At 48.7% G+C, this 26,146-nt stretch overlaps 1 protein-coding gene across 2 annotated transcripts; it reads left to right on the forward strand.

The window, feature by feature from the left end:
* The first annotated feature begins 390 nt into the window (after positions 1–390).
* Positions 391–25,549, forward strand: Arhgef5 (Rho guanine nucleotide exchange factor 5). 2 transcript variants are annotated; one of them, XM_042677265.1, is made up of 15 exons: positions 391–444; positions 7,279–10,345; positions 10,828–10,885; positions 11,298–11,362; positions 11,581–11,837; positions 15,325–15,485; positions 16,066–16,218; positions 16,465–16,594; positions 16,774–16,848; positions 17,234–17,323; positions 18,610–18,767; positions 19,387–19,548; positions 21,356–21,426; positions 23,570–23,674; positions 24,349–25,549. In XM_042677265.1, the coding sequence occupies exons 2-15, from the start codon at positions 7,291–7,293 to the stop codon at positions 24,504–24,506; spliced, it is 4,698 nt and encodes a 1,565-aa protein (XP_042533199.1). In that variant the 5' UTR covers positions 391–444; positions 7,279–7,290; the 3' UTR covers positions 24,507–25,549. The 2 variants fall into 2 exon arrangements, with proteins under 2 accessions (XP_042533199.1, XP_042533198.1); XM_042677264.1 differs by having other exon boundaries at positions 411–487.
* The last annotated feature ends 597 nt before the right edge of the window (positions 25,550–26,146 follow it).

The following is a 26,146-nucleotide window of genomic DNA, read 5'->3' on the forward strand; positions in this document are numbered from 1 at the left end:
CCCCGAGGCCGGTCGCGGGGGCTCAGAACTTTCCTGGGGCGCACCCAGCCCGGCTTTGGCCCGTGGGATCCCCGTGGCTGGAGCCCCGTCGGGTGCCGCCCGCCGGCCGGCCGAGCGGGGACTCGATCCCGGCACCTTCCCGGGCGCGGAGCGCGGCCTGCGGTGCGCCCGGCCGCGGCCCGGCCCGGCCCTCCCCGGCTGGGCCTCGGCCCTCCCCCGGGAAGGTGTGTCCCTGTTTCCTCACCTGAAACTTCCTCGGGAGCCGCGCTCCCTCCCTCCGTCGGGCGGCAGGGGCGGGCCGCGGGTGGGGCGCGCGGCGGCCCGGGGCCGGGCCTGGCTGGGGAGCGCGGCCGGCGGGCGCGCGCCAGGGGGGGCACCGGACCCGGACCCGGACCCGGACCTGGAGCGGACGCCGGGGCCCAGGCAGCATGTGACACCGACCAGGTGGGCGCGGGGGCCGCCCGGGCCACCTCGGAGCCCGGCGGAGGTGAGGCCGGGACAGGAAGGAAGGGGAAAGTAGGCCTCCCCCGGGGACCGGCCTCAGCCAGGTCCCAGGGCGCAGGCTCGGGAAAGGAGGGGCCGGGCTGCGGGGCCGGGCGAGGGGCCGCGGGGCTGGGGACCCCGCCGAGGAAGAGGAGGAGGGGACCTGGAAGGGAGGGTTTGCGTCTGGAGGGGGTGGTGGGGAATGGGGCTCTTCCAACTTAGATCCCCGCCTTGGAAATGGGCGCTGCGCCCCATCATGGTTCCCAGAACCTAAAGAAAATAAGGAATCGGAATCGGGGGCGGGGGGCTCTTTTTCCAGCCCTGAACCCCGCTGGGGGCGAATCCCTCTAGCCCGAGGAATAACTAAGACTCACTCCGCACCTGGAGTCCTCACCTGGAGTTGGAATTGCCGTCTTCCTCTTTCCTTGCTTGCTTTCTTTTTTGCTTTTTCTGTACCTGGGCCCGGCCCTTCCTTTGCATCTTACCTAGCCTAGACGTGCCCGTCTATGTAAACACCCCGCTCTCCCCCGTGAGCAGAGGCCAGGAACCCCCAAAACAGCCACTCCTGTTCCCGTTGCCCACCTCTTCCCCATTTGCCTGTATCTGGCCAGCCTCACATTAGTCACAGCCTAGTCACAACGTTGCATTCTTCACTTAGGGACAAGATGTACAAAGGGGAGCTATTTAGAGCTGGAGGCAGAGATGAGGGTAGAAGGAAACACTCTCGGAGCCCTAATTCTCAGCATGATTTATAAGAAAGATGGGAGGTAGTGGTGATGTTCCTGTTTAGATCTCAGTCCCCTCCCTCCCTTCCTGGAACTTGGATTTCCAGGACAGTCTTGGCCTTCTGTCTACCTAGAAGTGAACTCTGGCCGGTGCTGTTGTCAGACAGAGGAGGGGGAAGGGCAGGCCCCACACACCAGGGAGAGAAGGTGGTTTTCCTTTGAGTTTCCTTCTTCCTTTGCTCTCCTACTGCACTCCTGCTCTGGTATCCTTGGCCTCTGCCCAAACCCCAGTCCCCAGCCAAACAGCCCCCAACATGTCCTCTTCCTGGACTTCCTGGTTGATCTACATCTGGAATATGAAGAGGCTCCTAGGCTAGGCCCCAGTGGAATAGGTACCAGTTATGTGTGGGTCTGACATAGAAGCCACAGCCGTGGAAAGGGCTGGGATGGAGGACTGGGAAGGGGGCAGGGGGTGTTCATTCCCAGTGAGAGTGTGTGTGGAGGAATGGAAGACTCGAGGAGCTGTCTAACTGGAAAAGAGCAAACCGGGAGGAATGTGAAGGAATCCCTCCATTCAGAGAAATACAGCAAGTCAGATATAGTCAAGAGTTTCCTCAGGTTTGTGGCTGATTCTAACCGTGATGTGTTTGTGGTTGTCTGTGGCCATGTGATGCCTCGTCTGTGGGAAAGACAAGAAGATGTCATTAGTGGTGTCTGGACTGGTCAGTCGCTGTGTGGTGCAGGCTTACTCCGGGGCTGTTTGGTTGAGTAGCCAAGGTGTTACTTGCCAGTGGTGTGACACACAGATGACCTTCAGCATCTGGTATAGACAGGCTGAGTTGCTGACGGTGTCTGTGAAAGGAACAGAAGCTGGTCACACTGAGGTGTCTGCAAGGTGGACCAGAACAAGGTGTCCCTTTCTGTGAAGGACACAAACAGGCCACTCATACTCATCTTGCGGATGGCACCGGGGCGACGGGTAGTTTGTGGGTGATCAGCATCGCCACGCATCATGATTTTAGACCATGTGGTTGATGAGGCAGTAGATGATACAATGTTTTCAGACATTAGGGAATAGATAAAAAATGTGGATCTTCGCTGGGCTGTACAATGGAGTAGACACAGGTCTTAGCAATCAGTGGTCCAGAAAACCAACATGATGTGGATCGCCTTGTTGTATTGGGGTGGTAGTTTCCAACAGTTAATAAAGTTAGACGTGGTGATTTCCTTCTCTAAATCAAAATGAGAAGGTCTTTTTTTTGGCTGGGGGTAAAAGACATTTTCCTAATTTAGACAGAAGTAAAGATTGTACAGGGTAAACTCTGAAGTATTGCGATCTCAAGAGTATTTCCGTGATTTGTGTTTCTAAGTCAAGAGTACTAGAAATGGGCTTTTCTAGAAAATTCAAGAAGCAAGGTTCTCATAAGCATATAAGTCAGTTCAAAGACTAAGTTGCATGAGTGGGGATGGGTGTGTCTTCGAGATACTATTTTATGCCTGATGACTTGAAATGGACACTATCTATGGTGTTTGATTTGAAGGGAGACAGCAGGCTGTGCTACACACAGTTAAGGGATGACTTGAGACTGTCTTGTAAGAAGCCATAGGTTGCTGGGGTTGTACAGATGTAAAAATGCCTGAGGTCTGGAGGAAGTCTGCCATCACTAAGATACCTCACTCTGTCTCTGCCTGTGCTCAGAACTGTAGCCATTACTCACCTCTGGAGAAGAGGATGTTTATACTCTAACGGAATGGGCTGTGCAAAAAAAAAAAAATTCCTCTCTAATTCCTTTAGTGAGTAAGACTGTGCTTTACAGATTTCCTGTCACATTGTAGCTGTGTCATGCCTAAATGCAGTAGGATGACTACTAGGTCAGGATCAAGCCCAGAGTACAGAGTGTGTTCTCTCTTTAGGGAGCCTGGTAGGGACACAGGTGACCACTGATATTTCCAAGTGTGTACAGACTGTAGACACTTGGACACAGTGTGAGTAGAGCTTGTAGAGGCAGACACAGACACTGTCTGTACATCAGAACTAACTGTATCTGAGTAGCACATGGTATGTAAAGATAAACAATGATGTTGGAGGATAATCCTGGAAAAATACAGGCTCTGCTGAGGGCAGAGGACAGAGTTCTGGAGAAGGCCTTGCTGGGCAGGTAGGAGGCAAGTTTCAGAAGGTATCTAGTGAGCATATGGGTTCTTTCACGTGTTGTTGAGATGTGTTAACTTGAATCAGATATTATTATTATTATTTTGTATTTAAGGACAAGATGAGCAAATCACACTGTCAGTTGACTGGCAAGGGTATAAAAGTCCTTCCACTTGAGTATACTTGTTGGACTTACCTCTTTGTCCCATATAGATGGTATCTGTGTCTGTAGGGTGGTGGAGAACTTGTCACATACTACATCTGTAGCGTGGCCCAGGACCTGCCTGTGTGGTTAGGTCAGGCTCCATTGCACACAGACTGTAAAGATGGCTCACTCATGTGTGTGTGTGTGTGTGTGTGTGTGTGTGTGTGTGTGTTGTGTATATGCATGCGCAGTGGCTCAGGAGCATTCTGGTGGGCATCCACTATAAAACCAGAGCAGACAAGGTGCAGGGCTGGGGGAAGCATGGAGAAGGCCAGGATCTATCTTCTAGCTAGACTTCTGGGTACCTACAACAGACTTACGTCAAGGGACTTTGATCCAGGCTCCCCGGTACCATTTGCATAGGGGATCTGAGCAAATGTCTGAGGCCTTTGACATCTCATTTCTTCATTTGCAAACTGAGCAAAGTTTTCTTTGTCACCAGTGTTTCCTCTACCTTATAAAATGTTTCCTCTACCTTATACTTATTCTTTCTTAGGTCAATCGTATCTACATTTAAATGACCACTACAGGTAGCAGTGAACTTTTAAATGTTATTTAATTTCATTAGAAAATACTTTATCTCCCCTTTAAAGATCCTACTCTTCAAAGATCCTTATCTTTAAAAAGGCTGGGGGAGGTGGCTCACACCTGCCATCCTAGCTTCTTAGGAAGAAGAGATCAGGAGGATCCCAGTTCAAGGCCAGCCTGGGCAGAATTTAGTGAGACTCAACATCGCAAGCCACGCAGGGTACACAACTGTAATCCCAGCCCTATGGGAGGCAGAAGTCAGAAGGTCAAGACCTGAGGCTGGCCTAGGTGAACGACTAAAACAAATGGGGCTGGTGGTGTGGCTAACATGGTAGAGCACCTGCCTAGCAAGTGTGAGGCCCTAAATTCAAACCCCAAGGCTAGAAGTAGAGCTGTGGCTTAATGGTACCAGCTTTAAGGAAAAAAGCTAGGGGACAGCTCCCAGGCCCTGAGTTCTAGCCTTAGGATTCCCTCAGTCTCTCTCTCTGTCACACGCACATATGTGTGTACATGTATGTATGTATGCACACATTTATATATAATTTTATCCAAGGTAAAATGATTCCTACAATTGTTTTAAATCTAGAAAAGAATAAAAAGAAGACAACTAAAAATTGAACCACACTCTTAACGTGTGTATGTGAATGTATATATATATATGTATATATATATATATATATATACACACACATTTATATATAACTTTATACAAGATAAAATGTTCCCTACAATTATTTTAAAACTAGCAAAGAGTAAAAAAAAAAGATGCAACTAAAAATTGAACCACACTCTTAACTTGTATGTGTGTGTGTGTGTTTGAGAGAGAAAGAGAGAAAGGGGGAGGGAGAGAGAGAGAGAGAATATACCAGTACTGGAGCTTGAAGTCAGGGCCTGGACACTGTTCCTAAGCTTTTTTGTTCAAGTCTGGCACTCTTTTATCACTTGAGCCATAGCTTTGCTTCCAGGTTGTTGCGGGTTACTTGGAGATGAGTCTCATGGACTTCCCTGCTAGGGCTGGCTTTGAATGAACCTTGATCCTCAGTTCTTAGCCTTGTGAGTAGCCACCAGCTACTCAATAGTCTACTTTCCTTCAATCATGTAATGCATCTTTGCTGAGGAACAACTAAGCTTCAGACAGTGTCTGAGTCCTCATAGCACAGCCCTGGGAGCTGAGAGCTCCTGGTAGAGGCAACGGGAGGAGATGGCAGGAGATGTGGGCATAAACCTGGGCTGATGATTTGCATTTCATCAAGTCAGTCTGAGGCTACTGAAGAATTGAAACTGAAGTGATGCTTTGAAGCTCGCTTGGGTCATGCATGGAGAGTGAGCTGGAATGGAGCAAGCTGTGTGGAAATCCACACCCAGGCTGAGCCTACCACTGTGGGCTGGAAAAGGATGGAACACAATCTACCTTCTTCTACCTTCTACCACAAAAGTGACAAACAGTGGAATACTTCATGGAATATTTAGGATGTAAATCACTAGGACTTGGTAATTGATAAGGAAATGGAAACCCTGGGGCCAGAAGGGAAAGAAGCATTTTATTTTCTATGTAGAAAATGCTTAGACAGCACATAATATGGGCCGAGTGCTGTGCCAGTTGAATAAGACACCTCACATAACCTGTCATGGGTAGGTTTAAATAGACAAGAAGTGAAAATGCATGAAAATGCATGCGTAATCACATAATGATCGTTGTATAAATGCTACAAAGGGGAAGTGAAGGGAGATGCAATTTGCCATTTTTTTTTGTGGGGGGGAGTAGGTTGTAGGGCTTGATCTCAGGGTCTGGGCGCTGTCCCTGAGCTCTTTTGCTCAAGGCTAGTGCTCTTCCACTTTGAGCCACAGCTCCACTTCTGGTTTTCTGGTGATCAATTGGAGATAAGAGTCTCATGGGCACTTTTTTGAAAGATAAGTCTATTCTAACTCAGATGAAGGATCAGAAATCTAAAACGGGTGGCAGGAAAATGTCATTACATCAGTAAGAAGAAAGTATTCTTAATGTCAGTAATGTTAAATACTGGCAACAGCCACTCAGATTTAAGGATCCACAGAGTCTTCTTTAGAATTACTAGACAATTAGTAGACAATTTTGCCTATTGAAGCAAAGAGGAGGTAGGTGGGATGTCAGGATGGGAAGACAGTGGAAAGGCACAACAAGATTTGAAAGATGAGAAAAACATAAACTGATGGAGTGGTCCAGCAGAGAAATTAAAGTTGTTAGAGAAATGCACGAACCATAGCATAAAACCCCTAAAGTGACGTGCTAAGGGGGAAAGAGTTAAATGGAACTTGAAAAATGAGGGAAGGCAAAGGGTGGAAAATGTGGGTGGTTTGTAAGAAATTTAAGCAAATCCTTGCTGATGATTTCTAAAATCTTCTCCATGTTGGATATGGGGTGTTCTACTGGAAATGGGAAGAGAAGCAGGAAAGCCAGGATCTTGGGAAGTAATGGGAAGTTTCCATAGTGTCAGAGAAAGGAGAAGAGTCAGATAATGAAGGTAACACAGTTTATGGGCTATCTTACCTAGAATAAGTCTAGTTGTCACTGCCCTTTATAACAGCTGTTATCAAATCACTCATTAGTAACAAGGCTTTGCTAGATACTACAAAAAAAATCCCAATCGAGTCAAATATAGACCCTGTGTAAAGGAGTTGAAACAGCTATCTATAGTTGTGTTTCATGTTGGCTGTAATTGTCTGACCTATTTTACTCCCGTGTCCATGGTGTAGAAGGAAGGTGCCATTCTGCTTCTACTTCTCTGGGCTGTTAAAGCAAGGGTGTGTCACACACCGTCTGTGAGTAATGTCAGGCTGAGTCATTCAGTGTCCAGAGAGTCGACCGGGAGAAGCAGATGTTGACATAATAGAATCTGGAGGGTAAGGACCGCTGGGAATTCTCAGCACTCTTACCTGTGGTCTTACGCTCTGATGGAATTGCTTATTATCTGTTTCCCCTACAAGGCTACAAGCTCCACGAAGACATGTTTGGTCTCATTTGTGACCAATCACCCTCCACTTAAAAGGGTCATTAGGTAAATGTGTGCTAATGAATAACTAAATGAGAAGTTTATATTGCTTGTTTTGTTGTACCTTTTTGTGTCAAGAATACCAAATGGTCTCTCCTGTGTAGTCACTAAAAGCAGAGCAGACATTAGAAATCTTTGTCTTGTATTCCTCCTTAGGATTCAGCCCTGATGGAGGCTGAGGAGCCTCCACATGGAGCCTCTATTCCCATCCATTCTCTAGAAGAATCTAGAATTATCCCTGAAGCTGTCATGAGGAGCAGTCAGATGCCAGTCTTGACTCCTGAAGGTCACAAAGGTCAGGATCCATCTTCCAAATGGACAGAGGGCCGCAGGTGCTTGGTGAGCCAGCTGGGAGAGTTAAGAGACGTGAATGACTGCGTTGCTGAGCGTAAACCCTCTTTTCCTGAGGAAGGCTCTGCAGAGGTGGAGGCTGAAGAGGAAATCCCTGTGGCTGAGGACCGTGACATTCTGGAGCAGTCAGAGGAGGCAGTACCCCAGAGTCTGGAAGACAGCGGAGTGAAGACAAGAGCTCACTCGGGGCTCTGGGCCCGCTCTGTCCAGTGTGAATGGCCAGACATGGTCTCAGAAGCCAGAGAACCGGGCAGCAGAGTGGAGCTGGAATTGAAGCCAGAACTCTCTTCTTTGACGTTAGGAACTGGACAAGGAGACAGAGATGCAGACACCTCTTCTCACACTATAGTTTGGCCTCTCTCCGAAAAGCAACTTGCAGAGACCAACCAGACCTGCGTCTTTGGCAGTGGACCTGCTGTGCAGTTGAAGGAGGTACGGAAGAGTCAGGAGCAAGAAGGGCTTCTCAGTCCACAGGAGGCCCATGGGCTGGAGACACAGGATGGTCAGCAAGGAGGACATCAGGGGCAAGGATTGCTGGGAGAGAATCTTTGTTCTAATGGACTTTGGAGGGATCAGGAACAGATGGTAGAGCAGGTTAATGGGAAAGAGGGAGACCAGCAGGGACACCAGGAAGGGAGGAGAGGAGGACACGGAGGAAGAGCTGGGCTCAGTGAGGAATTGGAAGATCTCAATTATGGTGGGTGTGATGGGGAGGTTAAAGAGAGGATTCAGGGTCAGGAAAACCCAGAAGAAGAAGAAGAAAAAGGGAAGAGGACATTGAGGGGAGAAGAAGCGAGGAGGGTAGACTTCCAGTGTGCAGAGAATCAAAGATTAGTTTGGAAAAGGAAGGAAATAACAAGAGAGCAAGGTGATCAGGGTCTCCTGGGCAAAGAGGAGCAGCAGGAAGGGGCGGGATCAAGTGAGGAGGAGCCAGAGAGTGAGGACGGGGGTGGGCAGGAAGCAATGGAAGAAGATAGAAGCCCAGAAGAGAAGGAGGAGCAGGATAGTCCTTCCCGAGCGACTCCAGTAACGCCTGAGGCCTTCTCTTCGGGTGGCTTCTCTCCAGACACTCCTTGTCCCTTGTCTCAGATTCTTGGTACCCTGGCAGATCTAAGGCTTGGGGAGCTGTCTCCCAGAGCTCTGACTCCTATACCGGAGACACTAGCCCATCATCCCGACCCCATGTCTCTGCCTGGCTCTTTTGCTCCTGGGGGGTCACTGGACAATCGAATAGCTCACGATGGCTCTGAAGGAGCTGAGCTGAAGAAGGGGGCAATGTCTAGCCAGAGGACTGAGCTGGCTCCTGCTGACATATCTATCCCAGGAGGGACCCCATGCTCAGCTCCCGTAAGACCTGCTGCAGTCTCTGCCGTGTCACCTTCCGGATCTCCAGCTGCCATTCCCAAGGAGACCCCCACGGCCTCTCTCCTGACCCACAGCCCGTCTGCCCAAGCGTCCTCCGAGACTCCTCTGGCTGCCCTCCGTGCCCAGCCCGCGGCAGACCCCCATGCTGCTTCCCATGCGGTCAGCTGGTGTGGCCCCCCGGCCACCTGCCCTGGGACTATCCAACACCAAAGGAGCAACTCTTTCCCTGGATCCCAAAGGACAGAGCAGGCTCCAGACCTGGGGTGCAGGTCCCTATCCTTTTCTCATTCTGAGTTACCTCAGAGACCCCCCAAGCCTGCCATCTATGGCTCTGTGATTCCAAGAAAGAACCGGAGAAGTGGCAGGGACTGCAGCAGTATTTCCGAAAACCCCACAGCCACGTCCACGCAGACACGGGACCCTTCACACGCAGAGACGCCCCGCAGCCAGCCCTGGGGCTCCCCGCAGAATTCAGCTTGTGCCACAGGCTCACCGGCGTGTGGTGCTTCTCCATCTACTGCCCCCATGGATAGGAGAATCCAAGAGCCTCTGCCCCCTCCACCCCTAGAGAAGAGGCACACCCACGCCCCCGTGGTGGACAGAGGAGGCCGTGTTCACGATGAGGTCCCCACACTGAAGCCACACAGCCATCCTCCAATGGCCCTGAGTTCAGGGCTCCATGGACCCCCTGAAGGCCCCCTTCCCCAAATTCCCGACCCCTATGTGGCAAGGAGACACCGACCCCTGCCATCTACCCCAGACAACTGTCACCATACTCAGACCTCTGTCCCCGCTAGGCTGAGATATAACAAGCCATTACCCCCAACTCCCGATTCGCCCCAGTCCCACCAGCCTCGCGTTTCTCCCTCCCATAGCTCAAGGTTGTACAGGCCTCTGCCACCTGTTCCCATCCTGAATCCTGCCGATGATCCACCCCCACTGCCTCCAAAGTCCAGGGTGCGGAGCAAGAGCTCGCAGGCCGGACTGCTGAATTCAGGTCCACACACACAGACACCCCTTGGCCAAGAATGGACGGTCTCTGCAGCCCCCTCTGCTGGACGCACCTCCTGGCCCCCAGCCACAGGGAGGTCCGCAGAGGCCCTGGCTCCCAGAAGGAGGAATCAAGGCGAAGCCTCCTCAGTCCTAGCTTTCAGCAACATGACAAACATGCTGAGCCCCTCTTCCCCTACCACACCCTGGACCCCAGAGAACCCCAGTAAGGTTGAGGCAGAAGCCCCCGTCAAAGGACCATTACAAAGCTCCCTTCCCCAGGAAGGAGCCAGTGGTTCGAGGAGGTCCACCCTAGGCTCAGCAGGACAACCAGAAAAGCCCAGCCATCCCCAGCTGGAGAAGGCCTCCAGCTGGCCCCACAGGCGGGACCCAGGGAGGCCACCGGAGGGCGGTGGTGGCAGCGGTGGACAGGTTGTTCTTGGTGATGGCCCCAGCAAGCACAAGGGCTGGAACCGGCAAGGCCTGCGCAGACCTTCCATCTTGCCCGAGGCTTCAAGTGAGTAACAATGGAGGCCACATTTTGGTGAGGTCAGGTTTTTCCCAGCTCTTAACTACCTCATCTCCTCTTTTGTCCCCTCGGGTCCCTACTGTTTCCTCTGTAGTTCCGTCCTCCTCACACTCTACAACACAGAAGCCCCCTGTATGTCTCTGAGCTTATCGAGATGTTCTTCCCTTGGGCTCCTGTACTTCTCCATCTCTTTGTTGACCAGGGCCTTCTTTCTCTTGGCCTCTTCTATCTCCACACCTGCCTGCTCACCAGTGGTTCTCTATTGGGGTGTCTCTCTTTGTCCCGTTCCCATCCAGATATACAGGGTTGGGGACACAGCAGGTTCTGGTCTCCTAGAATGTTCTCTGGCACTTCTCTCTCTCTGTTTTCCTTTGCTTTCTGCATCTCCCATTCTACCTTGTACCTTCTTCCCTTTCGCTCTGATTTCCTCTGAAAGCTCTGTTTTCCATCACCCATCTCTCCACTTTCAGATTCGAGAAGTCCCTCCATGGGAAGATCTCCCGGCCCCTCTGACACGGTAGTTTTTCGGTGAGTTGCCCCCTCTCCTAACAAACACACTAGGCTTTCCTCACTTAGGATGTCAAGATTTAAGATGCTGAATTAGGATTTTAGTTAGTAAACTTTCTGACCGGGACCTGGAAAGAGAGACATCAGGATTCTAGGGTAGGAAGCTACCCTGCACTCTCCCCGAATCTGAGATACCTGTCCTTCTAAATCCTTTGACCCCAAACCAATGCCCATGTAAAAGTCACACAGGACAACCAGTAGAGCTATGAATTACCCACAAGTGGTTCAGGGGACCACCCCGAGCCGCTCCCAGGAGCTTCATCCTGAAATCTAATTACATATCAGGAAGGTTAGAGACTTCCTGATGCCAAGACACCTGGAAGTCTTGCATCTCATGACCAGCAAGCACCCAGAACTTCCCTTGACCCCACAGAGAGAAGAGACTGAAGGAGGGGACGGGAGGCTTTTCAAGGCGCTGCTCCAAACTCATCAACTCCTGTGAGTATCTTGAAAGCAATTGGAAGGACTCAGTGGGGAGAAGGCGGGGAAAGGGGGAGAGCTGTGTCTGTCCAAGCCGGCACAGAGGCTCAGGGCTGGCAGTGGGAGGTGGTGGTGTCCCTCAGACAGAGGGCTGGAGGTCAGCAGCAGCTGGCAGCTTCAGTCTCTCTCGGGACCTCTGCTCACCTGCCCTCTCCCACACATCCTCCCCACTGCAGCCCAGCTACTTTACCAGGAGTATAGCGATGTTGTTCTGAACCAGGAGATTCAAAGCCAGCAGCGGCTAGACAGCGTGACAGAGGCACCTGGGCTCGCCTCCCCTCGGCAACCTCGAAAGTCCCTGGTGTCGACCTCTGAGTCCTACCTGCAGCGCCTTTCCGTGGCCTCCAGTGGCTCCCTCTGGCAGGAAATCCCTGTGGTACGCAACAGCACTGTGCTGCTCTCCATGACCCACGAAGACCAAAAACTGCAAGAGGTACCACGCGGGGTGGGGCAGGGGGGAGGAGGGGGGAGGAGGGATAAAGAATAAGATTGCAAAGTCATATTTACTCACCTTTTTCATCCTCTCCTCCCCACCACCAAGAGCGGGTTATCCCCACTTACCCTCACCTCACATATGTGTGTCAACCATAGTCATCAGTCCTCTTCATTCTGAAGAACGCTCATTGCTCTCTGAATGCCAGCACTGTCTCTCATCCCCGCTTCCTTACGCCATGGGACATTGGCTCCTGCCTGATGCTGCATCTCTGCATGTATGGGAAAGAGTAGGAAATAACTTTAGCACTGATTGATTCAAGGTAGACTGAAATTTCTACCCCTCTTCCTCCCCCAGGATTTGAAGCTAGGCTAAAATTTTCCTCTTCAATCAAGATATATAGCAGGTATTTTGTTGGGTATATGCAAGCAGACCAACTGGAAGTGGTGCTGTGATCCACTGACCTAAGAAAGGCTTTAGAAAAAGGCTTTACAAAGGCCTTTCTTGGTTATCACTTCTAAAAACAAGACTTTAAGAGAGGCTGTTTGTCTGGCTCTAAGCCATTCTCATTGATTAGTTTTATTTGGTTTTGTTTTTGTGCCAGTACTAGGGCTTGAAATGAGAACATTGAACTCTCTCTTGGCCTTTTTGCCCAAGGCTGGTGTTCTACACTTGAGCTACATCTCCATTTCTAACGTTTTCTGATTAATCAGAGATAAGAGTCTCCTGGACTTTTCTGCCCAGGGTTGTCTTCCAACCATCATCCTCATTCAGATCTCAATCTTCTGAGTAGCTAGGATTATAGGCATGAGCCATCACTGCCTAGCTATCATTAGTAAGTTTTGCCTAGAGATTATCTCATACTCCCAGATTTGTCTGAAATATGGGTGGAACTTGTTTTTTTCAGGAAGGCAATCAGATGCAGCAGAATAAGTAATTAGGGTGAAACCCACTTTCATAGTTGCCATTTAACTTGGGCCAAATTGCTTGATCTTTCTAAGTCAATGTTTCTTTATGTGTAAAAGTGAGAAACAAAGAGTTATTGGCTGAACAACAACAAAAAAAAACAGATAAATACTTAGCATATAGTAATTACCAAGAAAAACAATACTGCCAGGTCCAGTGGCTGACACTTGTACTCCTACCTAGATATTCAGGAGGCAGAAATTAGGCTAGTCCAGGCCAAATATTTAGATAATGCCCATCTTAATTAATAAGCTAGACATGACAGTGCATGCCAACAATCCTCGCTACCTGAAAGGACACAGGTAGAAAGATCTAGGTCTGTAATTGGTGAAACCCTGTCTGAAAAATAACTGCCAAAACAATAGCCTGGGACATGACTCGTGGTAAAATGCCTGTCTAGCAAGAATAAGTTCTGCGTTCAAAGTTCAGGGCCATTTTAATTTAAGATCAGGCAGATCGAGTACCGAGTCATTGAAATCACTGCCATGTTTTCACCATGTAGTAGCTGTGAAGGCTTAGACAAGTCGAAAACCTTCACAGAATCTCAGCTTTCCTGATCTGTCGGTTGAGAATAGCAATGCTTCCCTTTCAGCAGTGCTCTGTGGCTTAAATGGAAAACACAAATGTTGCTTACCATAATGTATGGTGCATGGTTTGAAAAATACTACCATCATACCCCCCCCCCTCCCTTTAGAAGCAGAGGGGGAAGACCATTTTGGCCATAAAGACTTAAGAATAAACAGTGTTTTCCTCAATTCAAACAGAGACAGACACGCACTTAAAAGCTTTTTAAAGCTCAGACTTGAGGCCCCTATTCTAATCACATTTTTAAATGTGTTTTGAGTAATCACCAACCCATCTCATATTACCAATGGGAGATGATGATGTGGACTCTCTCTCTCCCCCCCTCTCTCTCTCTCTCTCCCTCCCTCCCTTCTTCCCTCCTTCTCTCTCTGTCTCTCTTTCTCTCTCTCTCTTTCTGCAATTTCAGAAAAATAAGAAGCCACCAGACTCCTGTTGAAAGTGAGAAGAAAGACCTCTAAGTCATGATGCACATATTCATTTCATACACTAGAGGCTTTGGGGTCTACATAGTACTTTCACAAACTCATCTTCGTTTTTGACAGTCACATCTTTTTAGGTGGAAGTCACTACAGCTGCATAAAACAAGAAAAAGGTTTAGCGAAGCCACATGAGCCACCTTGAGTCAGTCACACAGCCAGTGGGCACTCCCGAGAGGATGCATCCTCAGTGATGTGGCTGAGTGGCCCTGCATGGTAGAGTCGTTGGACGCTGTCACTGCACACACACACACACACACACACACACACACACACACACACACACACACACACACACACACACACACACACACACACACACACACACACACACACACACACACACACACACACACACACACACACACACACACACACACACACACACACACACACACACACACACACACCACGGAAGCCACACCCTTGGACGGAAAGCATGAGCCCACCATCATAGCCATCAGTTACTGCGCCCCCTGCTGGAACCTCCAAACGAGTTCTTAAGTGCTGGATTTTCCCGTAACACTCTTATCTATATAATCTTGTTCTTGAATATCCTGCGCCTTTCCATTTCTCCCCAAACCACAATCTGAACTCATCATCTTCATGTCCTTAGTCCTTTATTCCTTTTTCAGAGCACCCCGGTTCAGTCAATGACTTAATCATTCACCCTGTTACCCAACTCAAGAACCAAAGCGTTGGCTCTGACTTTTGTTCCACCTCCAAACTAAGTCTGTCCAGAGCTTCCTTGTAAATAATTATGAATTGGTCTACTTTTCTTCATGCCCATGGCTATCCAGGCTTGCATTTCTCATCTCATCTTTGGCAACATCTTTTTTCTTGTAAAAGGCTCTTTTGCTCCTTCCAGTCTTTCCTCCCACTATGCTCAGAAGTATCTTCATTAAATAAAAATCGAGTCAAGTTACTTTTTTTCATTAACCCTTTTTAAGGTTTTCCTTTGCCTTAAGTTCCTATGGTTTTATAGTGTTCATATACCTTTCCAGGTCTGTTTGTCTCTCCGGTGTCATCTCTTGGTACGTCTTATTTGCTTGAGTCTAAAAAGTGCCCAATTAATTTAGGCTTCTTTTTGTAGAAGCAAATTTTAGTGAGCATTTTAAAAGTTTACCCGTGATTTTACGGTGCTGTATAACAAATCGAATGCACATATCCACAACCACATATAGTTATCATATGTGTATGTGTGTGTGTGTGTATTATTGAGGTTTCTTGAAAGCATATTTGCATTAATACATCTTTGGGGGCTTTCCCATGTTCTTCACCCCCATACTCAAATACTCTTTTCCATGCTTCCCAGATCAAGTTAGTCTGTGTTGTGGCTTTCAGTTCTAAGGGGTCTATCTTGTTCAAAATTTCCCCCCTAAAATATTGCTCTGTGGCTAGCAGATACCAGGGAATTGAGGCAAGTTTTCCACAACTCTTCCTGCTTTCCAACTCCCTAGGCAAAATTCGAGCTCATCGTGTCAGAGGCTTCGTACCTGCGCAGTCTAAACATAGCTGTGGACCATTTCCAACATTCATCCCAAATCCGGGCCATTGTTTCCAACCAGGACCACCAGTGGCTCTTCTCCCGTCTGCAGGATGTGCGGGACGTCAGCACCATGTGAGACCCGCTCACCTCTGCTGCATGTGCAGCCGTTCTGTGGTTAGGCATTGGGCCTTTACGGGGACTGGCCTTCCTTAGAAGCTTTCGTGTTGCCATCATTGAGCATGGAAATTGGGTCTCTGCTCCCTCTGTGATCTCGTATGGTATAGGAGTGGGAAGAACGAAAAGAGGGAGAGTGGGAAGAACGAAAAGAGGGAGAGCGGGGAGAGGGGGGAGAGGGAGAGAAGGAAGGAGAGAGATCCCTTAACAAATACATAAATAAATGAGAAATGTTTTCTGGGTTGACGTTTTGGACATGGTTTGAGCATGCCACTGTGTTTACCTCATACAAAGATTGGAGAATCAGAACAGGGCACAAGAAGAGTAAGAAACAGAGTTCCCAGATCAGAGAGTTAGATCAGGAGGAAACTAGCAGCAGCCGTAGAGAGAGTTGTAGTGCGTGGACAGCAAGGGGACCTGAGCTAAGGGGAGGCAGTTGGTGATTGGCTGGAAGTCACTCGCTCAGGGCACAGCAGGCTTCAGCCAGCTGCTGAGTGGAGGCCCCAAGGATAATGAGGTTTCTTTCCATACCATTCAGGTTCCTTTCAGACCTTGAAGAAAACTTCGAGAGCAACATCTTCTCTTTCCAAGTGTGCGACGTCGTCCTGAGCCATGCTCCAGACTTCCGCCGGGTCTACCTGCCCTATGTCACCAACCAGACCTATCAGGAGCGCACTTTCCAAAGCTTAATGTGAGGCTCGTCTCTCTCCGTCCCCCTGCGTGCCCTGTGGTGATGTGGAAATCCTCATAGCCCAGAGAATGGTGCTAAGAGGATGTGTTCTTGGGCTCGCTCTGGGGTCTCCGTGTCCTACGTCCCCTCGGCCCCTGAGTATCAGCACTCACCTTTCCTTCCAGCCTCCAATGTCCCACAAACCTTCCACCCTCCATCTGTTCTACGGAGCCTCCCTGAATCCCCTGAATCTTGTTGCTCATGCAGGAATAGTAACAGCAGCTTCCGGGAAGTCTTGGAGAAACTGGAGAGCGACCCCATCTGCCAACGCCTTTCCCTCAAGTCCTTCCTGATTCTGCCCTTCCAGCGCATCACCCGCCTCAAGCTGCTGCTTCAGGTATGCCGGGTCCTTCCTTAGTGGGCCGATCTTCCTGAGCAGCTTTCAGGCGAAGGGATGAGCTCATTCTCTTTTGGTGTCTTCACATTCTGTGGGGGATGTGAGCTTCTCCACTAACCAGTCTCTCCCCTCTTCATTCCTTCCTCCCCCCTGGTGCTCACCTGCCGTGTGTTCCATAGAACATCCTGAAGAGATCACAGCCCGGCTCCTCAGAAGAAGCAGAGGCCACGAAGGCACACCATGCCTTGGAGGAGGTGAGCAGCCTCTGCGACCACTGGGTTCCTCTCCTCCTTTTCACAGGGAAGTTTTCCAGGCCCAGGACTCTCGAGGGACGCTTTTCATGGAGAAGCTCCGGCAGCTGTCTGTATCTGCCTCACTTCCCATCTATCCTGCAGAGCAGTTCTGCTCCACATCGGGGACGTGAGCGTCCATCCACCTTCCCTCTTGTGCCAGGAATGCACTGTGGAGTCATACCACCCGTGTCCTAGCACTTGACCTGGGTCCTGCCTTTACTCCAGTCCAGCCTGCCGGGAAAGAGTGGAGCTGTGACACCTATTTCCTGATTGCTTGCTGGGACCCCTAGGTCAAGACTCTCTAACACAGTGTTCCTCCTTTTCCCTCACCCCACTCAACCCTCAGCTGATCCGAGACTGTAATAGCAATGTCCAGAGAATGCGACGGACGGAGGAGCTGATCTACCTGAGCCAGAAGATTGAGTTCGAGTGCAAAGTGAGTTGATCTCTGGTCTCCTGTCCATTCTTCCCATGCCTTTTCAGTAGGTTCTGTGGACAGTCATCTGTCTCACACTACCCCCGCAGCCTCCAACCTTCCAATTTTTGCTTGTGTTCTAGTTTTGAAAACATGAAAATGCCCATTCTGGTCTCTTAGACATATTATTCAGGGAAGAAATAGAACGGTGTGCATATTGTATTACTTTTGGTGTAAAAGTAGAGGATGGAAATCCCTATTTGTGTGTATGGGCATAAGTAAATTTGGAAAGATGATAAGCAATAAAAGGAATCTGAGGGGGAAGTACATTTGAGAAATGAGACAAAGAAGAATCCTGTGGGGATTGTTTCAATCATTTATTATCTTATCAGGTCACTTTGCATTTGAATTAAAGGAACAGGCTCCATATCTAATACTCTCCAACTAGAACAGATACCATATTTACCTCCCTTCAAGGGACAGAAAATCCCTTGTTCATAGTCTTAACACTAGCCCACTTAGCCAGGTTATTTCCCAATCTCTACCTTCCTTCGGGACCCTTCAGGAAGGGTACCCTGCAGCCCTTTCTTAGCTCTCTGTGTTCTTTCTTTGTTTGTTTTTGGGGTGTGGGTTGTTGGTTGTGAGGCTTAAACTCAGGGCCTGGGTGCTGTCCCTAGACTCTCTTGCTCAAGGCTAGCGCTTCACAGACTCTGTGTATTCTTAACCCCACATCTGACTCTGATGGTTATTTTCTTGTCTCTAGTCATAATCACGAAGGTCCAGATAGCACAACTGTCCCTGATCATTTGACTTCTAAAACACATCCTGCTGTGCCCTGCCTGTTTCTTAACATGCGTAAACTGGACTTTTGCAATCTTCAGTCTCAGCCTCTGAAGTGGAGCTCTCTCACATTCTCTCTCTCTCTCTCTTTCTCTCTCTGTCTGTCTCTCTGTCTTTCTCTCTCTCTCTGTCTCTCTTGCTGGTCCTGGGTCTTGAACTCAGGGCTTCTTTGTGCTCAAGGCTAGTGCTCTACCACTTAAGCCACAGCACCACTTCTGGCTTTTATAAGTTTTCACTCTCCTTGTTGGACCACAGGCACCTGGCACTTGCCCTAGCATGTAAATATCAGACCCACTCACCAGTGGGCAGTGTCATTAGAGGGTCCAGAGAAAAAAAGAGGGTCTTAAGAGGGAGTTTTGTGCAATTGGGAAATATGGAAGTCATGATCGGTAAGGAGGGTAAGATGGAACAGGAGTTCCTGCTTACCGTGTTTGTGACATTGGCTTGTCCCTCTTCCCACCCTGCAGATATTCCCTCTCATTTCGCAGTCTCGCTGGCTGGTGAAGAGTGGAGAGTTGACAGCCCTTGAGTTCAGTGTCTCACCAGGGCTGCGAAGAAAACTGAATACGCGTCCAGTCCACCTGCACCTCTTCAACGACTGTCTGCTGCTGTCCCGGCCTCGAGAGTCAGTGACTGGGAGGGAGGCTGGGTACCAGAGGAGCGTGGGCTGAGGCCAGAGGGAAGGGCTGAAGCAGACACTGAAAGGTCAAATGTCCTGTTCCTAGAGGATCCCTTCGCTTCTCTTCTCAATGGCTTGACTCATGGAGCCAGGTCATTGCATAGAGAAGAGAAAAAGAAAGGGATCCTGCCAAATTATAGCATGCGATCACGCGACAGGACCTGGGTACTGTCACAGCAGTGAGCCACATACACCAAATTATCTCACCATATTGTTAAACGGATCCACTTTTGACTTTTTGGGGCTGGATTCAACTACTAGCTAAGAAATACTGGGCTAATTTCAGACCTTGACTCTGGAACTTAGAAAACTTTGGTTGGTTTTCTCTCTGCAACCTTTTATGGTGGCAAAATATCCCCTGCACTACACAGATGGTTTGCCAGCCAGGCAACAAGTCTGTTACCCAGGAGCTACCGTCTTGGGGACCGGTTAGGACTATCATGTGGCTTTTGTGGGAAGTTTGCACGCTGCAGTTGCTAAAGCTAGGCTGTTTGAATAAAGGAATATAGGGGTGAATGAAGCATGGAACCTTGGGAATCACATTGGAAACACTTGTATTTTTCAGGGGCAGCCGGTTCCTGGTATTTGACCATGCTCCCTTCTCCTCCATCCGAGGGGAAAAGTGTGAAATGAAGCTGCATGGACCACACAAAAACCTCTTCCGCCTTTTCCTGCGGCAGAATGCCCAGGGCACTCAAGCGGAGTTCCTCTTCAGCACTGAGACTCAGTGAGAGGGGGCTGGATGGGGGTGGGGAGGTTATGGGGGTCATGGGTGGGCATCCTGGAAGGAAGTGAGATCAGGCAGAAAACTTGTGGCTCAGTGGTAGAGCGCTTGCCTAGCATGCATGAAGCCCTGGGTTCGATTCCTCAGTACCACATAAACAAACAAACAAGAAACTGAAAGTGGTGCTGTAGCTCAAGTGGTACAGTATTAGCTTTGAGCAAAAGAAGCTCAGGGACAGTGCCCAGGGCCTGAGTTCAAGCTCCAGGACTGGAAAAAGAGAGAGAGAGAGAGAGAGAGAGAGAGAGAAAAGAAACAAAAAAGAAAACTTGTCTAGTCCAGACAAGGGCCTGAGCACTAAGGGAGCCCCCTGGGGCTTAGGAGCAACCACAGAGAAGCGTGCACCCCAAGAACTAATAGGCAAATTGCTGAGGTCTAGGGGTGGGAGAGGAGATGAAGTTGTCATTAAGACTTAGCATCTGCTTTTATCCTCGATTCAGAAAGAGACAGGATGTGTGTGCCATATCAGGAAGACATGGGCTAACATGGATTGAGCAAGGGTTCGGATTACTGTATCCACCAATGAACGCCCACTCATGCAAGCCAGAGACCCTTCAGTACCCAAGGCTTGTGTGAATAAGAGACACCTTGCCTTCTGCCTGCCATCCTCCCATCTCCCAACTCCCAACTCAGCCCTCTGTTGAAATCCATATATTTGAAAGATGATTTCTTACCTTTTCAACAGTAATAGAAAATTAGTACATTCACATGTACGTGCATCCATGTTTGAGGGTAAAGTATACCTATAAAATTTGGTACACAACACTTGTTGTATTATATCTATTCTACAATTAGTATTATACCTGTAGTATTATGATTATGGTATAGTAGATGTATAGTATACAGATAGATAGATAGACAGACAGACAGATAGATAGATAGATAGATAGAGTATAGAATATAAATAACTGTACTGTCGTTGTCAAAAGATAGAAGATAGAAGAAGAGTCTTTTTTTAAGCAGTTCAACCCAGTAAATATGTAAAGTTTCTCATGTGGTAAACACTTTGGAGTTTTTGCCTTTGGAAGATTCTCTGGGGTGAGATTGTTGGCCCTGTACCTATCTTTATTTATGGAGCAGAGAAGCTGACACGAGCCTTTGTGTGCAGATATTATGTGTCCTGGATAGTCAGATGCAGATTTGTGCACTTTGCTTAATGCTTTGGATCACATCTTCCTGAAAGAGTAAGAGTATCTGCTCTCAATGACTGAGGCACTTTTGGAAGCAAAAGTGAAGATGATGCTGAAATCCTTAGATGATTGCCAAGTAGACCAGGGTCCCACTAGCAGCAACAATGAAGTGGTGGGCCTGTGTCTATCACGAAGTAGCTGTCATGTCAGACATTTGACTGAAGGGAGGTGGAGAGAGAAGAGGAGGGTTGTCCAGAATCATCCAAAGCAACAGAGGAAATCCAAACTCCGGTGAATATTTTGCTCGGCACAATTTCCAAAATAGAAGATCTGCATGTGCATATTTGATGCATTTCACATTAGGTCCCCAACGGGAAGATACCAGGAGTCATTAGAAGCCTAGAAAGCGAAGCGGGAAAGGAAAGTGTGACAAGACTCACATGCAACTCCAGACTGTCCTGTATTCTCAGCGAGGCAGGATCCTCTTGACTTTGGTCTTGGATGTCCTTGAAGTGGACAAGTCTGTGGCCAGCTCTTTCCTTCCCTACAGCTGGTGCTCATCCTACATCCCCCCCTCCCGTTCCCCACCCAACTGAAGCTAAGCCTCTTCTTTGTTTTCTCAGGAGTGAAAAACTCCGGTGGATCTCTGCCCTGGCTATGCCAAGAGAGGAGCTGGACCTGTTGGAGTGTTACGGTAAGTGAAAAAAACCTGGGCGACAACAACAACAGAATGGCATGAAACAGCAGGGCCCAGGGGTTTCTTCCTGGCTAGTGGTTTAGGGTGCTGAGTGGTCACTGTGTGAAGCCTCCGTGCATTGCTTTTCCTCTGAACTTCAGGGTGGAACACTGGTCCTAGGACCTCAGCACTTCTTAGAACTACTCTTGGCCTTAGACCTGCCCCGCCTTAGATGGATTTTCTTTCTTTCTTTTTTTTTTCTCTCTCTTTCTAAGATATATTTGTTCCCTTAAATCTGTCCTGCTTCGATTTTACCTTGTTACCTTCTTGAAGGTGTTGGGGAAGCAAGTGAGTCAGTGTGGTTCCGGTGGGGGTTACAGGAAGAGAAGCAACACAGATTTGTCCTGATGGAGCTCTTCCCACCAAGATGGCCAACGCCACTTAACCCCTGCACCCCCAGCCACTGTGTCACCCACATGGTGCATTTGTGTGCAGGAAGATAGATTTCTGCCTCTCCTGTTGGCCTCATACCTGTCACTGATGGTACCCTAGTATGTATGAACAGAGAGAGAAAGAGAAGAACTCAGAAGGACTTGTGGGCTTTAGTGACTAAAAAGAGTCAAGGAGCCTTGCACAAGGAACTAGGAGACTTTTTTCACTCCGTTCTCCACCAGGGACTTCAGACCCGGTGGGTCTTCATCTTCTTCCTCCTTCATTACAGTATTGGGAGTGGCAGATGGGAATACATTTTAGAAAAAAAGGTAAAAATTCAAATGCAGCTTTCTAGCCAGGCTCAGTGGTTTACACCTGTAATCCCAGCTACTCAGGAAGCAAAGATCAGGAAGCTCATGGTCCAAGCCAGGCAAAAATGAGAGATGCTACCTGGAAAAAAGAAAAAAACAGATCTAAATCCAAAAGGTTTGGTAGGATGACTGAAGAACTATAATGAACACAGGGGTCTGAGTTCAAACCCTGGTACCACCAAACAAACAAGCAGCACTCTATTTGTTTTCTGTCAGAACCAGGGTAGTGTTAGGAAATAAAAGAGTCATAAGCCCAGGTCAGATAGAATGCCACTAGGACAGCCGTACTCTGAACTCTGAACTTTATATCCATGGGAATATTACCTGGTTTACAAAAGTATATAAACAGAAACCTTGGCATTTCCTCAGTATCATCCTGGTCATCTTCGATCAGTGATCATCTTAATCGTTTGCAGATGACGACCAAGGGCATGGAGTTCCTTGCTTAGGTCAGGCTGGATTTCCACTGGCCACGTCTCTCCCAGGGCCACCTCTGGCCTTGTGAAGGAAGTGAAGGATTCACAAGCTCAGATGTCTTCTAGGAGAAGCTCTGAATTGATATTTCCCACATCTGTGTGATTGACCAGCCCTGATGGATGGGCCAGACTCTTGGGATGGAATGTTGCATCAGGAGCCACAATTATCTGGGGCTACCTTGAGTCCCCTTAATAGCCTCTTATTACCCACCTCTTATCTGACCTCACATCCCTGAGACTATTGGGTAACCCTTCTGGAATGTATTATTAAACTTAGCAGACCACTTGTGTCCACCAATCTTGAAGCTAAGAATAACATCTCAAACCTGTGGAAGATATATTTCCTCACTCCCCTAGGAGCTGCCTACCTGATGTCCCCAACAGACTATTTACCCAATGTATTCATGCATGACTTTAGAAGTTCATGCAATCTCTTCTACCATGGATCACATTATTTGGGGTAACCTGGATACATATGTCTGGGTCAGGGCCCCTGTGTTTGACTCAGAATAAACCATGAATGATTCCCTTTGGAGAAAGAGCTGTGTCTCGCATTAACCAAACATTCATAAAGCAATTGGAGAAGGGATACATGACCATCAGTCTTAAAAGTGTTCAGGACCCATTGACAAAACTAAAGGGTGAGGGAACATATCCTGGGTCAGATGGCTCTTCTGTTAGATGTCAAGTGTTTGTAGTGATGAGTTACTAAAGGTGATCACAGCATATATTGTTTGGGTTCCTGTTACAAGATTGTTCCTGTCACCTCTTGTCTGCAGACAAGAACTTACCTCAAGGTCTCCCAACCTCTTGGTGCAATTCCATCACCCATTTCCCAGTCTCCAGCTCCTCCTCACTTTCCTTTGCTCTTTCCTTCCAAAGATTCCCCACAAGTCCAGTGCCTTCGAGCCTACAAGCCCCGAGAGAATGACGAGTTAGCACTGGAGAAGGCGGACGTGGTGATGGTGACTCAGCAAAGCAATGACGGTAAGAGGGGCCACCAGGACCGGGCTGGGCACGGCACACAGAGGTAGCGCGAATCACCCGGGGCTGTCCGAACCAAAGCATCACAAAGCACGTGGCTTGGAGTAACAGGACAAAATGGAGGTGTTGGCCTGCCCTTTCCGGAGCCTCTGGAAGATCTCTCTTCTCTTGTCTGGTCTAGTCATTGCCAGGTTTCCTTGGCTTGTAGCGCCATCCCTCCCATCCCTCCCCATCTTCTCCCTGTTTCTGTCCAAATTTCCTGCCTTCTGTAAGGACACAAGTTGCATTGTATTAATGGCCACTTCCCTCTAGCATGGCCTTAAGCTTAGCATTAAGACTAACATCTGCAACAACCTCACTCCCAGGGAAGTACCAGGGTCTGTCTTGGTATCCATGGGTAGTTGCGGGGGTGACACCACATGACTTACAAGCAGTGGGGGAAGGCTCGGGAATGGGCAGCTGTCCAACTCATCAGCCCCACAACACTTCCATTTAGTATCCTGGAAACCGGCTAGTCCCCTCCCTATTCCCCCCCTCCCCCCCACCACCATCCCAGTTTGTTCAGCCTCACGATGCAGAAAAGTAGAAAAGTTTGGGGGAAGGAGGCCTAGGGAATGTAGCAGGGCCTGGGGAATTTTCTCGATAATTCTTGTTTGCACTTCCCCTTGCCCTCACAGGCTGGCTGGAAGGAATGAGACTGTCAGATGGGGAGCGAGGCTGGTTCCCGTTGCAACAGGTGGAGTTCATTTCCAACGCAGAGGTCCGTGTACGGAACCTGAAGGAGGCCCATCGAGTCAAGACGGCCAAACTGCAGCTTGTAGAGCAGCAAGCCTAGCTGTTCTCTGTGAGCGATCTTCCGAGCATAAGAACAAGCTGGTCTTGGAAACGGCTGGCCACAGAACCTGCTTCAGAGGACATCTGTGGCCCCCAAAACTACAAAACACCCACTCCTATGGAAGCACCAGGAGACAGGAGAAGGCCCTGTCACCCAGGCACTCCCTCTCTGTTTTGTTCTCCGGAGGGCTATACTGAAGAACTTCACACTGGATTCTGGGTTCCTTTTCTCAAGCTAGGGAGGGGACCATGGCGGTTGAGCCATGGAACTTTACTGCTAATGCCATGTAGTTTGCAAATATCTCCTACTGCAGGAGAGCAGACTCAGAGCTGACCAAAGTCTCATGCATGACTCTGTTTTCAGGGGATTTGCCTGTCTATCACATGGGAAGGTCAACTAGTGACCCCGAAGGTATCTCTCCTCCCTAGAGAGTCTCCTTATTTCCTGATGTGAGCTCTGTGTGTACAGCTCTGAGACCTGTGATTCTTGGTGGCAACGTGAGGGTGGTAAGTCTCTCACTCTAATAAACTTGGCACTTCTTCTTCAACTGTTTTCTTCTCAGGCTCCTTGTGATAGAACAAGGATCAAAACATGGGATTTGTGACGGTTCCAGTCTTTTGCTTTAGTTGAAGTGGAAGGCCAAGATGATGTCCAGGGTCTGGCAGCTGCTGGCTTTTGTTCCATGACCTCTAAGATCTGGACAGTTATTCTGCTCGTGGTGGGTTCAGAGGTCTGTGGAAAGAACTAGAAGTAGTTGATGATGGGTGCTGAAAATCCATTCAGACTTCTTCTCTTCCCAGAAGGTACAGGTACAGTCTGTTTTGGGTGTGGAGAACCCTTCGTGATTTTCCATTCTGATGCGAACTGTTGTGAAGATCTCCTTGCAGCTGTTTTATCTTCCTTGTGAAAGGCAGCAGGTAGAATGGAAAGAGTCCTAAAATCCAAGATCAGAGGCCGGCTGGCCTTGCAGCTACCATGTCTATTAACTTTGTACCGCGGAAATAATAAAAGAGATATCTCTAAATACTTAAAAATCGCACAGACAGCATGAGTAGTCTCTGTGTTCATTTGATGATCATATGACCTTACACTTGCTAGACAAGCACTGTTCCCCTAAGCTTTATCCTTAGCCCCTTGAATTTTTTTTTTTGAGATAGAAATTGTTTTGGGGCTGGGAAGGTGGCTCAGTGGTAGAGCGCTTGCCTTGCATGCATGAGGCCCTGGGTTCAATTCCTCAGCACTACATAAGCAGAAAAAGCCGGAAATGGTGCTGTGGCTCAAGTAGTAGAGCTCTAGCCTTGAGCTGAAGAGCTGAGGGACAGCGCCCAGGCCCAGAGTTCAAGCCCCATGACCAATCCCTCCCCCCCCCCCCCCCAAAAAAAAAGAAAAAGAAAAAAAGAACTTGTTTAGGCTTTAAAGGTCTAAAAGAACTACATTAGCTGAACTTTTCCCTGTGGGTGTACATACACTTAATCTCTCGGATATAAGCTTGATTCCCTTGTTTTGACTCCATGTGGACCTACCCATGCTGGGGGGGGAGGGGCTGTCATATCACTAAATATGAATCTTGAGTGATGTCACCTTTATCATCAGTTCTTTATGTTTGTGGAATCACATGAAGAATTCCTCATTTTAGCATG

The sequence above is a fragment of the Dipodomys spectabilis genome, unplaced genomic scaffold (assembly GCF_019054845.1).
Source record: "Dipodomys spectabilis isolate Male_0828 unplaced genomic scaffold, ASM1905484v1 ptg000034l, whole genome shotgun sequence".
NCBI lineage: Eukaryota > Metazoa > Chordata > Mammalia > Rodentia > Heteromyidae > Dipodomys > Dipodomys spectabilis.